The sequence below is a fragment of the Emydura macquarii genome, unplaced genomic scaffold (genome assembly GCF_026122565.2).
Source record: "Emydura macquarii macquarii isolate MOO-44397 ecotype Brisbane River unplaced genomic scaffold, CSIRO-AGI_Emac_v2 contig_1300, whole genome shotgun sequence".
In the NCBI taxonomy this organism is placed as follows: Eukaryota; Metazoa; Chordata; order Testudines; family Chelidae; genus Emydura; species Emydura macquarii.
In genome coordinates this window covers 1,160,610-1,174,471 of record NW_027131437.1, presented here as the reverse complement: position 1 = coordinate 1,174,471, position 13,862 = coordinate 1,160,610, and the positions used below count along the sequence as shown (strand labels likewise).

General features: G+C 56.6%; 1 protein-coding gene across 2 annotated transcripts in view; it reads right to left on the bottom strand.

Moving 5' to 3' along the window:
* The window catches only part of DNMT3A (DNA methyltransferase 3 alpha), a 182,787-nt gene that overhangs the window by 73,674 nt on the left and 95,251 nt on the right, over window positions 1-13,862 (bottom strand). For both annotated transcript variants that reach the window (XM_067550482.1, XM_067550484.1), the window contains exons 5-7: window positions 9,034-9,080; window positions 7,718-7,864; window positions 3,146-3,178 (exon numbers count right to left, since the gene is read on the bottom strand). In XM_067550482.1, the coding sequence (XP_067406583.1) occupies window positions 3,146-3,178; window positions 7,718-7,864; window positions 9,034-9,080 (227 nt within the window). The remainder of the gene's footprint in view (window positions 1-3,145; window positions 3,179-7,717; window positions 7,865-9,033; window positions 9,081-13,862) is intronic.

Below are 13,862 nucleotides of genomic sequence, written 5' to 3'. Positions count from 1 at the left end.
TAACCCCCTGCCCACAATACCCCCATTTCTTGCTGCAGATCCCTATTACCACCTACCTTTGCACCTTTAATCACACTCCCACTCCTAGTGAGCATTCACATCTGCAATTCATTTTCTTTTAGAAAATGAGCTCAGCATCTTCTGAGTGTTGTGCTGTACTCAGACGACATTACTCAAAACCTCAAACCCACCTCCTTGACAGGCAGATTTTCCCCAAATGTTTGCAATTCTTCAGATTTCTGCCCAGGTTGTTTCCAGACTTCACAATTAGAGGCACAGAGAGGTGTTAAGTGGCTCATTTATCTCAATGAGATGTTCTCGATAAAAGAGAACACCCCATGGAGATGAATACCGCAGCCCCGAGACATGTGAATTGCTCCATTCATGGCCGTGGGTGTTCCCCTCTCTTCTCCCTAGTGCTAGAGAGTTTCTGATCTGAGCCTAGCCCCCCCCTTCTCAGATCCTCACGCCAATCTCAACAGTGTGTTTTTTCATGGCACATACTTGGGGCATCACGCCTGTTCTAAACTCCCTATCCCAGAGGGCAGGGCTTCCCCAGATCCTGGCTCAAATCAGGGGGGCAGGAAGCAGGGTTCAGACACCCCCACAGGAGCAGTGACCCCCACATCACATGATAGGGTCAGGGAGTGGGACGCAGACACGCCCAGGAAGACAAGACCTCTCTAAAACTTGGGTCACATGGGGGGACAAGGAAGGAGGGGGTCACACCCACATAGATCCTAGCCCACATGAGGGGTAGGAGTGGAGCTCAGACACCACCAGGGGGGCAGGGACTCCCAAATTCCAACTCACATCAGGGGGCAGGGAGAGGGGCTCAGACCCCCCCTCCACAAGCAAGACCCTCCTGTGGCCGTCTCATTTGAGGGGGTCGGGGAAGGGGAACTCGCCCATGTAGATGGGCTGGAGCCCCCCAGATCATGGCGCACACAAGAGAGGAAAGTAGGGTGGACAGGAGCCCCTGCCCCTACTCTCTCTCTGTCCCTCACCTCCATGTCCCCCTTCCCAGTGTCTCACCCCTTCCTCCTCCCCTCCTCTCTCACTCCCCCTATTCCCACCTATTCTTCCACCACAGTAACCTGCCCCTCCCAGGGAGCATTTGCTTGTGTAGTTTCAGCCCCCTCTGAATAGCCTGCTGCCCTCAGATTCCGTTTCCCCAGGCTAAAGGCAGCCTGGAGCCATCTGCCTGCTTTTTAACTTCCCAGTCCTACCCTGAACTCACAGTCCCTGCTTGGGGGGGACTCCTGTTCAGTCCTCAGAGCCACTCAGCTCCTTTTCCACAGACTAGCCTCTCTCTCTGCACAGGTGCAGTGGAATTAGGTGGGTCGATCAGCGCCTGATACTTGCCACGTGCCTAGCTGGAGAAGCACACGCTTTTTCAAATCGTGTTTTAATTTGATTTCACTCAAAGGGCTGCTGGTTGCCAAGGACTGTGTTGGGGGGACCCTCGAGAGCTGGACCCGCGGAGTGAGGATCTGAGCCCTGGTTTGGTCTCTATCTGTGAGCAAAAAAAGGTCACCAGAATCTGTCAACTTTTAGAAAAGCTAGTTTTTTCCCCTGGGGGCTCTCCATTGGTCAAATGGCCCCAAATCTGGATCGTTCACAAAACCTCGCACCCTGTGAACCACAACCATTTCCAAGGCAATCCAAGGAATGGTGTCGATTTTAGTCGAGCACTCAGAACAGTGGAACTTTAAACAAGAAAGTGGGTCTTGACCGTCGCTATTGCAGAGCCGTCTCTGTGCTGTGATATTACAGCAACTAACCTTAGCAGGCAGGGGGAAGGACCTCAGGCTCAGGCCTAGGGTCCAAAGAAGAACAAGTAATGTAGGCAGAGCGGATCTGAAAATGGCGTTGCATCCTTTGCCCTGTTCCTGTCTGGTTTTGGCCTGTAAACTCCAGTTGTATATTCGATGTCTGTCAGGCACCTAATACATCGTGGGCACTAGAGATAGACTGGACAGGCCTCAGGTGTCTGTCAGCAAGGAGCCCTCTGCCTGGGCAGAGCCACACACACTGCTTGGGGACTGGTCCCCTATCAAACTTCACTTTGCCTTTGCATTGGGCCCCCCCTTAATCTCCTGAACCCTCTTTTTCCTCCCACATTTCCCATGCCTGGAAATCTGCCTGTTGCCTCCTCTTCTTCTCTGCCTGCATAAGCCACGGCTCCACCGCCTCCTCTGCTGGAATCTCTATTCCTTCTCTCCTTGACTACTGCAGCTCCCTTGGCTAGCATCTTTCATCATGCTGAGCTGTCATCACTTCCATTTAAGCTCCTCCGGGCAGGTACTGTGTCACTTTATTTACCTGTCAAGTGCAATGCGCTATACAGCAAATGAGTTCCAGCTGCGTCCCCTCCACAACACACACACACATTCCCCCAGCCTCAGACCCCTCTGCTGGCCGCCCATTCACTCCTCTTCAACCACACTCCACGGCCTTTCTTCAACCTACCTCACAGAGCTCTCTCTTCTTCCCCACCAGCCTCCTCCCCGCCTATTCAGCACCATCTCCCACTGCAGGCACAAAAGCCTCTTCCTCTGCAGCTTCTGCTGTTTGGAAGGGACTTCTGCATCTCTCTAACAGAGTCTATTTTCAGATCTCTTCCTCCCTTTCCTCTGTGCTGATTGCTCTGGTGCCATCACCACCGCGTCTCCACAACAGCTACACCTCTCCGCCATGGCTTAGCATTCGTTCACCTGCACGGCACGCCAGGGTGTAGTTTGTGTGAAGAACAGCGTACAGCAAATGACAGCATGTGCTGCACATGTGTGAGCGGGCTGCTTCTTCAGCTGCGTGACTCTCGGGGGTGGTGAGTGCACGTACACGTAGCACAGTGGGTGAGTGTGCACAGAGGGGCGGCCAGGTGTCTAGGCCAGTGTGCACACACACGTGAGTGTATGTGAGATGGAGGTGTGGGCATGGACGTGCGAGTATGGGCATGAATGAGCATGCCTCAGAGGATGAGGGGCGTGGGGTCTGGGCACGCCCTGCACTGTGGCCAGCCCAGCACAAAGCCTCCCTCCCCCACACAATTCCAAGGTCACATTAAACACTAGACAGAAGCAAAGCATGTCCGTGCCCCTCGCTCCGCCCCCCAGAAGGAAGTTACACCCATGCCACGAACCTTGTCAAGCGGGGATGCCGATGGATTATCAGTCTGTGGGGAAAAAGGTAAAGGAGAGGAGGGTGTTAGCAAACACAGCCACATCATTCATTACATCAGAAGCTGCCAGCTGCCCCACATGGGAAGCAGACGCTGCAGCAGCAGCAGGGGGAACAACAGCACAGCGAAATCCCCTTCCCCTTGCCACACGGGAGGAGGCCTCAGGAAAGGGCCCCGTACCTCGGAGGCCCTCTGCTCAGTGAGACAGGAGCTGAGTCACGGCAGCTGCAGCACCAGAACCTAAGCAGACATTGGGGGGGGTGTTTGGGGTGGGGGATTATCTACTTGTTTTTGTGGGGGGCCAGCATCCCTCACTCCCTGGCTTCCAGTCGGTTCTCCGCTGCTTGCCCAATAGCCGTGACTCCCCCAATGGCGGCCCTGAGGCTTGTCACTCCTTTACCATAGCCGGAAAGGGGCCAAGGAAGCGGCAGAGGTGGGCTTTGGGCAGGCTCCCTCACTGTGACCAAGGGCTGGCTCCACAGTGTCGGTGCCCAGGGCACCGGCCCTGACGCTGACGCTGCCCACCGGCTCAGCGTGGAGACAGGTGCCTGAAACCTCCGCCCCCCATGCATGTCCTGCAGACACCTCCCCGTGCTGTGCAGCGCTCAGCCTGGGCTGCCCCACTCCAGCCAACGCACACCCTGACAGTCAGCTTGCAAAGGACGCAGACATTTGCCGGGCGGGTCTATTCAGGGCAGGGGCCAGGGCTGCTCTCGAACTCGGTGCACTCTGCCGCCAGCCACTCCGCACCTCCCTCCTTGTTCTGCGGCTCACACCAATCACATGCCATATATGCAGCTGCCATGTGGTTCTGTCCCTGCGGTGGGCCAGCCCCTAGCACAGGCACCTACTGGACGAGGCCGAGGTGGAGGCGGACGCTCTGTATTACACTCAGCTGACGCACCGAGGCTCCTTCCCTCCCGGGGGGACCTGCTCTCTACTGTCTCCCTTAGAGGCCGCAGGGGATAGAACCGAAGGCTGCAGGTTAGAGCAAGGAAATCCACAGCATACCTCTGCCCAGCTCTCAGCTCTGCCATGGGGTGCAGCCCTTGGACTACAGGCCACAGCAGCCAGTGCTCCAGATTGAGCCAAACAACCGGAAGAACAAATTCCCAACCCAGCGTGAAATGTGGCCGGGTCTGCTGGGTCAGGACAGAGCACTGCATGCTGGGACTAGCAGCCTCCTCTGCCTGCTCCTCGATACCAAAGATGCAGCTGCTTCCTCCAGGCAGGTCAGAGGCAGGCCCTGGACAGCAAAGTCCCCTGCAGCCCTGGATTGATTTGTCCTTTAATTGCATTAATTTCATTGGTTCTCCGAGAACCCGAGAGAAAAGGAAAGATCCCACTGGGAAGCAGAGAAAGGGCAAGGGCTTGGGGAACAAATACGTAGCGAAGGGCCCTTCAATCTAGCAGACAAAGGCCTAACGAGCTCCAGTGTCCGGAGGCTGAAGTTAAAACCAATTCAGACCGGACGCAAGGTGCAAGTGTTAAGGGGGTGGGTAATTAACCCCGGGACAACTTACCAGCGTTGTGGCAGCTGCTCCAGCACTGGCAATGGTTAAAGCAAGACTGGATGGTTTTTAAAAGACCTGCTTTAGTGCAAAGCGCAGTGAGTTCTCTGGCCTGCGTCATGCACGCGGTCAGACTAGACGATCATTGGCCCTGGAATCTAGGAATATCCCCGCAGTCCAGGCAGCTTCCTGCACACTCCCCTCGGGGTGCAGGACTCCCAGGGACACACACACAGCAAGCTGCCAAGGAAGTTACGGGGACTCAAGGCAGTTTGGTCTAGCAGCGAGGGCACTAGGTTGGGAGGCAGGAAACCTGCCCTCTAACTGGAGGTCAGTCTGTTCACCTCCTTGTGCTTATTTGCCCTCTCACCCTGGTCTACACTGAGTATCAGCTCCTGGGGGCACGGACTGTCTCTCACTCTACGTCCACACAGTGCCTAGCACGACGGGGCCGTGATCCTAGCTGGGGCTTCTACATTCTGACGTAATCCAGACAACAGCAGGTGTCCTGGCTGCCTGCGGTTTGGCTCATGGGCGCTCCTGCCCACGGGGGGCTTCCCTCCCCACTTTGGAGCGAGCGTGCTGGTGATGCAATGGGAGGCTTTGCTCCTGGAGGTTTCTCACTCAACTCATCTCTACTGTTCATCAGCCGCCTCTGATTTCCAGCATGCAGGGAGAGGAGTACCAGAGGGGGGACCCACTGGGGAAGGGTTCTGTGGCAGATGCCAGGAGACTCCTCTGGGGTCTGGTTGTGGACAAGACAAACATCAGGAGAGTGACAGAGACACAGACACACACAGAAAAAGAACCTGATGGCAGAAAGGAAAGCCACACAAACACAAGAGTGTCACCGTGCGCCCAGCGCACGGGAGGAAACGACGACCTCCCTCTGACCCTTTGTGCCCTCTGTCCAACCTCTGATCTCCTTGGCCTTCAGTTGTTGGCAATGGCACCTATCCCTGCCAGGGGTAAAGGACAGGAGAGCAGCACACAAAGGAGGGTCGCAAGAAAGCCATCCCCTGGCAGCACTGTGACCTGCACTTGAAAGCAGAGATGATTAGCAGATCCTGCAGCCGGGTGTTGCAGAGAGTCCAGCATAGTCTATGCAGCTCCAGGAGAGGCAAGGGTGAAAAATGCTATTTAAAGGGACGGGGCATTTCAGACCCCACGTTTAGGTTTGGAAAATAACAAACAGTCTCATGAACACAGGCAGTGTTAGCCCACTGGGGACCCTAAGCAAGAATACTCGGGGGCTCCCTCCCCCCACCTAAAATACTGATTATGTTACTCCACAAACCAAAAAAAAATACCAGCCAGCACATACTAAGACATGACAGGTGTTTGGGGGTGATAGTGTTCAGGACTCCGCGAGCTGCTCCGGGCTCTAAGCAATTGCTTAGTCCGCTTCTCCCTAGCACCAGCACTGCTCAGGAGTACCTTTCTTTCCACAAAACCAGTGTTTGTCTGGTTCCGAGCATTCCCTGCAGCCTACACAACCCAAACACAACAGCACCCGGCTGGGGGGCAGGACAATATGTGCCTGAAACTGACTAGTAACAGGAAGTGACACTGACCGCTCTAGTCTCACTGACCACAGTGTGAAAACAGCCTCAGTGGGGAAGGTTACAGTCATTTAGCTGAAATCTTGGTTTCCATTATTTGTGTGGTCACTGGTATAAAGACAACGGACCAGGCTCTGCTCTCATGTCATGGCTGTAAATTGGGCGCAGCCCCCCTCAAGCCAGTCCTGTACCTCTGCAAGAACAGCAGGAGAATCGGGCCCAATATTTAAAAAAACAAAACAAACAAAATGAAGAAGAAATCTAAACCTGACAGTTACCACACTGCATGGCTGCCTGTGTTTGCTGACCCTTCAAACCCAGCCATGTTATCTGCCCTTCTTTCCGAAACCTGCCACGTGCAGACTTACTGTTAGGCCTAACGGAAACATTTCCATGGATATACAGCTCCTGCCACAGGGACGATTTCAAATAATGCTTTATAGTGCTTGGCTCCACCACCCACCAGAGTTCCCACAAGCCTCTGCTGGCCAAGATGGCAAGACCAGAGAGGGAGGTGGGGGGCTCTGGAGAGGGAGAATTAGACTTTAGAAACGAGGCAGACCCTTCTTGCTGTAACCCACATCCTGCCCTGAGTGACCTCCTGAGCGTGCCCACACCTTCCTGAGCTCTGCACTGGTCACGCAGGCTTTGTTTCAGCTACAAACGCCTCTGGACAGGCCTGTCAATTCTTATCTGGTTTGCAAAGCACAGGTGTGTTTACAGGGCGACCCGGAGACAATTACCGATGCTGTAAGGAGCTGGCTGGCCTGTCTGTGAACGGAACCAGAACTGCCATCCATGGGCCCTGCACTGCTCACAGCCTCCTTTCTTAAGTGGTAGGGCCTGTGCTTTGGACCCTGGAGATCGGAGTTCTGCTGCCCCCATGAAGGCCAGCGATAGCCAGACGGTCACCAACTTGTTACTAGAACAATTTGCAGCCACGCCCTCATCAGAGAGCGATTCAAACACTAAGGGCTCGTCCAAACATTCCTCGCCTAATTCCTACCGAACAGGCCAGCAGCAAAGCTCGAAGGAAAGGCTCTCCCATCCCTGGAGCGCAGGTTGCTTCTCTGAAACCTGCCTCTGCTATGGGGAGTGGAGGGGCAGGAAGGTGTGAGGGGAGAGGCATCAGTGTCAGCTGAGTGGCCATGAACGTGAGAAAGCTGGGCCACATGAAGGGGGGCGTAAGAGTGAGGGATCAAGGGGCTTGGGGGCAGGTTATGAGGCAGAGTCTTGGGAGAGGGAGAGACGTGGAGGCCTGACTGGATCCCGTGGGGATTTGGTGATGTTCAGACTGGGTGCCGCTCCCCTGCCCAGCCCTGCCCCACGGCGACAGACTGCATTGTGCCGCTGCTGCCTACGGCCGGTGGGGCGGGGTGGGGCGGGGCAGGGCACAGCGGAACGGACCCCCACGCGGTGAGCCGACCTGCGCCCAGGCAAGCCAGAATCCGAGTCCTTACCTCCCTTTTCCATCTGGCCAGCCACTCGTCCCGCTTCCTCTTGCTGATGTAGTACGGGTCCCCGGCCTGGAAGGTGAGCCGCTGCATGGGTCTCTGACGCAAACTGGACTCCCAGCCCAACCCGCCACGCAGGCGGCCTCGGGATCCCTGCTCGCAGGCAGTGAGAGAGGAGAGAGACGCGGCTAAAGGGCTGGTTCTCTGCTCAAAGCGCTGGGCAAATGGGGGCCCGGGGCTCTCCCTGGGAACGAGTCAGTGAGGGATGAGTGTGATGCATGTTGAACAGGGACGGATGGACTGAGGGACAAAGCAGGAAAGGGACTCACCCACTCCAGGCCGTGTAGAGAGTCAGCAACAGAGCTGAGAATAGAGCCCAGGCTCCTGCCCCACTGCCAGCATGGCAACCGGGCACCGGTGCTCATTGCCAGCGTGCCGAAGCCCAGAAATCCAGGCCAGGTTTTACCTGTGGCTACCCTGAGTCCAAAGCAGGCTCGCTCTGGGGCTAGGACCCTGCTGGGTGGGTGGAGGGTGGTAGGTTCTGCAGATCCTTAGCCTAGAGCGCTGCACCGTCGGGCTGGATTCTAGCCACGCTGGGCTAGCAGACTGAGCAGGCCCAAGCTGCAGGCTTTAACTTGGGACACCCCAGCCAGCCCAGATGCCACAATGCCGTGGGCGGGGGAGGGCAGCGCTCATCCCGGAGCCCGCTGAGGAACTGGCAGTCAGAACCCGCTACAGGAGGGGATTATGGAGCCGGAGCTGCTGGGTGCCCAGAGACAGAGTGAAAGCTAGGTTAGCCAGCTCCCGCTGTAACGCACCAGGCCCACTGCGTGTCTAACCTGTACACACGCCTCTGCACCATGGGCCTGGGACGGCTCCAGGAATCACGTCCCAAGATGTATCAGGCTCTGGAATCGGGGTCTCGCTCTGCATCTAATGGGTTCTGGAGCCAATCCCCTGGGACTCCAGCGTAGACAAGAGGCCCCAGTGTCCAGGCCCCAGGTACCAATGGGGCTTTGAAACCCAGGGGCTGCTAGAGACAGCCCATCACGCTGCCACCTAACCAGCCTCCTGCACCCACTGCCCGTCTCCGACTGCCCAGGGGATTGGCAACGCCTGCCCGGATGCCAGGCTTCAGCCGGGCCAGCACTCGGCCGCATGGCCGATCTGCTCGTGCTCCTGCTTGTGGAGGGCAGGCTTTGAGGCTCCAGCCGGCACGGGGCTCATGGCTTAGCGGGGGCCCCCGGGACTATTAAACACATGGACAAGAGCAGGCAGAGCCGCTGAGGTGCCCAGGGCAGGCGAGTGTGGCACATACTTGCCTCCATTTTCAGAGAGTCGTAGTTAGCCTCTTCCTTCTCGTCTTTGCCTACAACACAGAACAGAGAGTGCACGTCAGCTGGAGCTGCCAGCAGGCACCGCCAGAGCATGGACCAAGGGACACGAAGGCCAGGGCAGAAACGCCACCGACACTGGCCCTCTGTGCCCCTCTGGCTCTGCCTCTGGGAGCGTCTATCTCGAAGTCCCGGTTCGCTGGGCCGGCCCTCGGCTACCCCACGTCTGCCCTGGGTGGGCTCAGCGTGTCCTTTCCCTACTGCCCCTGAGGGGGCATCTCCAATGCCTTTGGCCTCCCATCACCTGCCTGACGATTCTGCCGGTCACTCACCCAGGACGTGCGCCCTTCTCCACGTGGATCAGAGCAAAGGCCACAGGCCAGCACGTGTGTGCCTGGGAATGGGGCCTTCCCTGGGCTGGGGTGCCCATTGCTCTCACTTCCTAGTCTACTCCAGCGGCCGTGTCACTTGGCACTTAGAACTAGCACTGCCTGGAGACCTCAGGGCGCTGCGCGGCTGGCGGTGACCCCCCGGGATGGGCACACATGGGCGAGGACGCAGGGCGTGAGGGGAAGTGTTCGCAGCACTGTGCAAAGGTTTCTGGTTTCCTGTGTTATCACTGCATCTCGCTGCCTCGCAGGTACGTGCAAAGCTGCTGCTGGGAAAGCAGCTAAAAATAAAACCAACCGTTTCTGGGGTTGCAACCCTTGACATGATCAGAGCGACTGGGCTCCGAGGCCAAACTCAGAGTGGGGGGTTGAGTGTGAGTTTCCATGAGCGGGGGGAGAGAGGACGCTCCCTCTGCCACTCGGTAAAGGTGTGTCTAGTGGATCTGTAGTGTTCACAAACGCAAGGAAAAGAGATCACTGCACAAACACTGCCACAGCCCCACTGGTGTCCCTCAATCCTGACCCGCAGCCCCCGAAATCCCAGCCCTGCTCTCCCCAAACACAGCTCTGACGGTGCCCCTCAGCCTAGTCTGGCAGCCCTCACCCTCACTCCAAGCCAGCGATTCCCAGCCAACTCTCCTGATGAAGCTCAAGCTACACAGAGCATCCCTGGACAGGCCAGCCTGGGTCCTGATCTCCACCACTCCAGCCTGGGGCGCCTCTAGGGAAAGGGAAGCCACGCGTGCTGAGCTCCTCACATCAGGGATGGGGTCTGGCAGACAAACACCCACTAGGGTCTACACTAGACACTGCCAAACTCCAGTTCACTAGTGACTTTGCACGGCCCCGGGGCCCTGCTGTGGAAGGCAGCGAGGATCCTCTGGGGCCATGGGGTCACCCCTCCTTTAGCTGAAGCGCTCCCAGCCTGGGTGCACGGATGCAGCTGGCTGCTCTGCAGCCCTTCTGCTCACACAGCACACACCCGTGCTACACACTGCCACAGGCTCCGACGCTGGGGCTGAGCCCCGTGTTTGGAGCGCACGGGCAGATTCTTCAGCCCCTGGGCCAAGGTGAGGGAGGGCCTTCCGCTGCCGCTCACCACAATCTGGTCGCTATTATCTGCAGGACTGGAGCCACGTGGCCCGGTTCCTAGAAAGAGGGAGAGGAAGAGCTCAGTACAGCGTAAAGCAGCAGGAAGGTCACAGAGGCACGGCGAGGGCCTCCCAGCTCTGCGGCATCCTTGCCCTGGTAACGCAAGCAGAGCAGTGCTGTCCTGCGCATCGGCCCTGAACTGAGCATGCACCTGCTCCCAGCTCTCTGGCTGCGCCCAGCACGGGATTAGTGGGCCTGGGCAGGTCAGGGCTGGAACCTCCTGAGGGACATGGGAACGCTGCCGTCTCCAGCCCAGTCACTTGCCACGGACCTGCTCCTCGCGGGGCAGGCCGAAGAGCCCGGGAGAGTGCGGCGGTGGGGTTCCAGGGAGCAGAAGGGGGGCTGAGGATACCCGGTAGGAGGTGCCAGGCACAGACTGGGGGATGAGCGTACAGTGGCAGGGGACAGACTGGAGAAGTGGGGCCCGGGGTCCAGGCTGGGGGTTTGAGGTTAGAGGGTATGCACCCCGGATGCTGCCCAGCCAAGCCATGAGTAGGGTGGGGGGACAGAAGTGCAGGCAGCTGTCCTGTAATGGTTTCCGAGCCCATCGCGTCTAGGGCAGTTCTCACCTGCTGGCTATTTGGCAATGGCACACGGTGGTGTTCTGGCCTTCCCTGCTCCTGCCCTCTCTGCAGGAGAGAGACAGCGTCCGGGGGGGGTGGGGGGGGGACGGGGGACGGGACGGGACGGGGACTGGCTGCGAACAGCGAATGGTTCTGGCCAGGAAGAGAGGAGACTCTTCTGGGGAGCCGCGGTAAGCGCCAGCCCTGCTGGGCGGGACGGGGCGGATGTGGGACACAGGCAGCAGTTACACACACTGGCAACATCCCAGAAGGAAGAGAAGTTGGCAGGCAATCCAAACCACAGCAGAATTAATCACAGCCGTCCAGCGTGCGCTGCTCCCAGGATGCTCAGGGCAGCTCCTGAGCTCTGCCTGCAGCAGGTGGAAAGAGCTGGCTGGAAGATGTTATCACAGCCAAAAACCAGAGACCGTTCTCACGGGCTTTTTAATAAAACAAGCCATGGCCAGCCCTGTGGTTAGTGCTGCCACTGAGCGCTGTGTGCTCCACCCCAGCCCATGACGCATGGGGCTGGGAGAATCAGTGCTTTTCCTTGTCAGGCAGGGGGACACACCGAGAACACGGGTGAAGAGTCCAGCACAGAGCATGGCTGGAGGCAGTACACAGAGCTCTAGGCCTACCTCGAGCGAGAGCTCGGCCCCTGCCCCTTTGACGAAGGCAGGAAAGACACCACTGGCAAAGCTAGTGCCCATCTTCAAGAAAGGGAAGGAGGAGGATCCAGGGAACTACAGACCGGTCAGCCTCACCTCAGTCCCTGGAAAAATCGTGGAGCAGGTCCTCAAGGAATCCATTTTAAGGCACTTGGAGGAGAGGAAGGTGATCAGAAACAGTTGGCATGGATTCATCAAGGGCAAGTCATGTCTGACCAACCTGATTGCCTTCTACGATGAGGTGACTGGCTCTGTGGATGCGGGGAAAGCAGTGGATGTGATACACCTTGACTTTAGCAAAGCTTTTGATACGGTCTCCCACAGTATTCTTGCCAGCAAGTTACAGAACTATGGGTTGGATGAATGGACTATAAGATGGATAGAGAGCTGGCTAGATCATCAGGCTCAACAGGCAGTGATCAATGGCTCCATGTCTAGCTGGCAGCCGGTCACAAGCGGAGTGCCCCAGGGGTCGGTCCTGGGGCCGCTTTTGTTCAACATCTTCATTAATGATCTGGAGGATGGGGTAGATTGCACCCTCAGCAAGTTTGCAGATGACTCTAAGATGGGGGGAGTGGTAGATACCCTGGAAGGTAGGGATAGGATACAGAGTGACCTAAACAAACTGGAGGATTGGGCCAAAAGAAATCTGATGAGATTCAACAAGGACAAGTGCAGAGTCCTGCACTTAGGACGGAAGAATCCCATGCACAGTTATAGACTGGGGACCGACGAGCTAGGCAGCAGTTCTGCAGAAAAGGACCTGGGGGTTACAGTGGATAAAAAGCTGGATATGAGTCAGCAGTGTGCCCTGGTTGTCAAGAAGGCTAATAGCATATTGGGCTGCAATAATAGGAGCATTGCCAGCAGATCAAGGGAAGTGATTGTTCCCCTCTATTCAGCATTGGTGAGGCCGCATTTGGAGTATTGTGTCCAGTTTGGGGACCCCCGCTATAGAAAGAATGTGCACAAATTGAAAGAGTCCAGTGGAGGGCATTGAAAATCATTAGGAGGCTGGAGCACAAGACTTATGAGGAGAGGCTGAGGGAACTAGGGCTTGTTTAGTCTGCAAAAGAGAATGAGGGAGGATTTGATAGCAGCCTTTAACTACCTGAAAGGGGGTTCCAGGGAGGATGGGGCTAGGCTGTTCTCGGTGGTGGCAGGTGACAGAACAAGGAGCAACGGTCTCAAGTTGCAGTGGGGGGAGGTCTAGGTTGGACATTAGGAAAAACATTTTCCCTAGGAGGGTGGTGAAGCACTGGAATGGGTTACCTAGGGAGGTGGTGGAATATCCATCCTTAGAGGTTTTTAAGGCCTGGCTTGACAAAGTCCTGGCTGGGATGATTTCACTGGGGTTGGTCCTGCTGTGAGCAGGGGCTGAACTAGATACCTCCTGAGGTCCCTTCCAACCCCTATCTTCCACGATTTTATGAGGATGAAGAGCTACTGAAGCTAACGGACAATGCTGGAAAAAGAACAAATGGGACTAAACTGGCCAAATGCCGGCTGGAAATTAGAATGTTTCTAACCATCAGAGGACTGAGGTTCTGGAACCGCCTCCCAGCAGGACTCATGGGGGCAAACAATTGAATTAGTTTTACGAGAGAGCTGGACAAATGTATGAGGGTGATTATGTGACCGGGTGGCTTCTGCTGGTGGGGGCAGGGCTGAGCAGCCCAGGGGCTCACTTCCAGTGTGTGTCTTATCATCCTAAAGCTCATGCTTCAGGGATTCAACTGATTACTGTAGGGGTCAGGAAGGGAGTTTTTGCTCCCCACTGTATTTTGGGTAAGAGAAATGTCTATTGGGTATCTTGTGGGCGCACCAGTGGAGTGCATTGTCACTGATGTTCTCAGGCCCTTGCTGGAGACAGAGACTGACAATAAGTATTTGCTGGTAGCTACGGACTGCGTCACAAAATGGCTAGAGGCTTATCCCATAAGAAATCAAGAGGCTGTGACAGTAGCAGGTGTCCCAGGGAATGAATTCTTCACCAGATTTGGGGTCCTGGGTGACTGGCACACAGAACAAGGGAGAAATTTTGC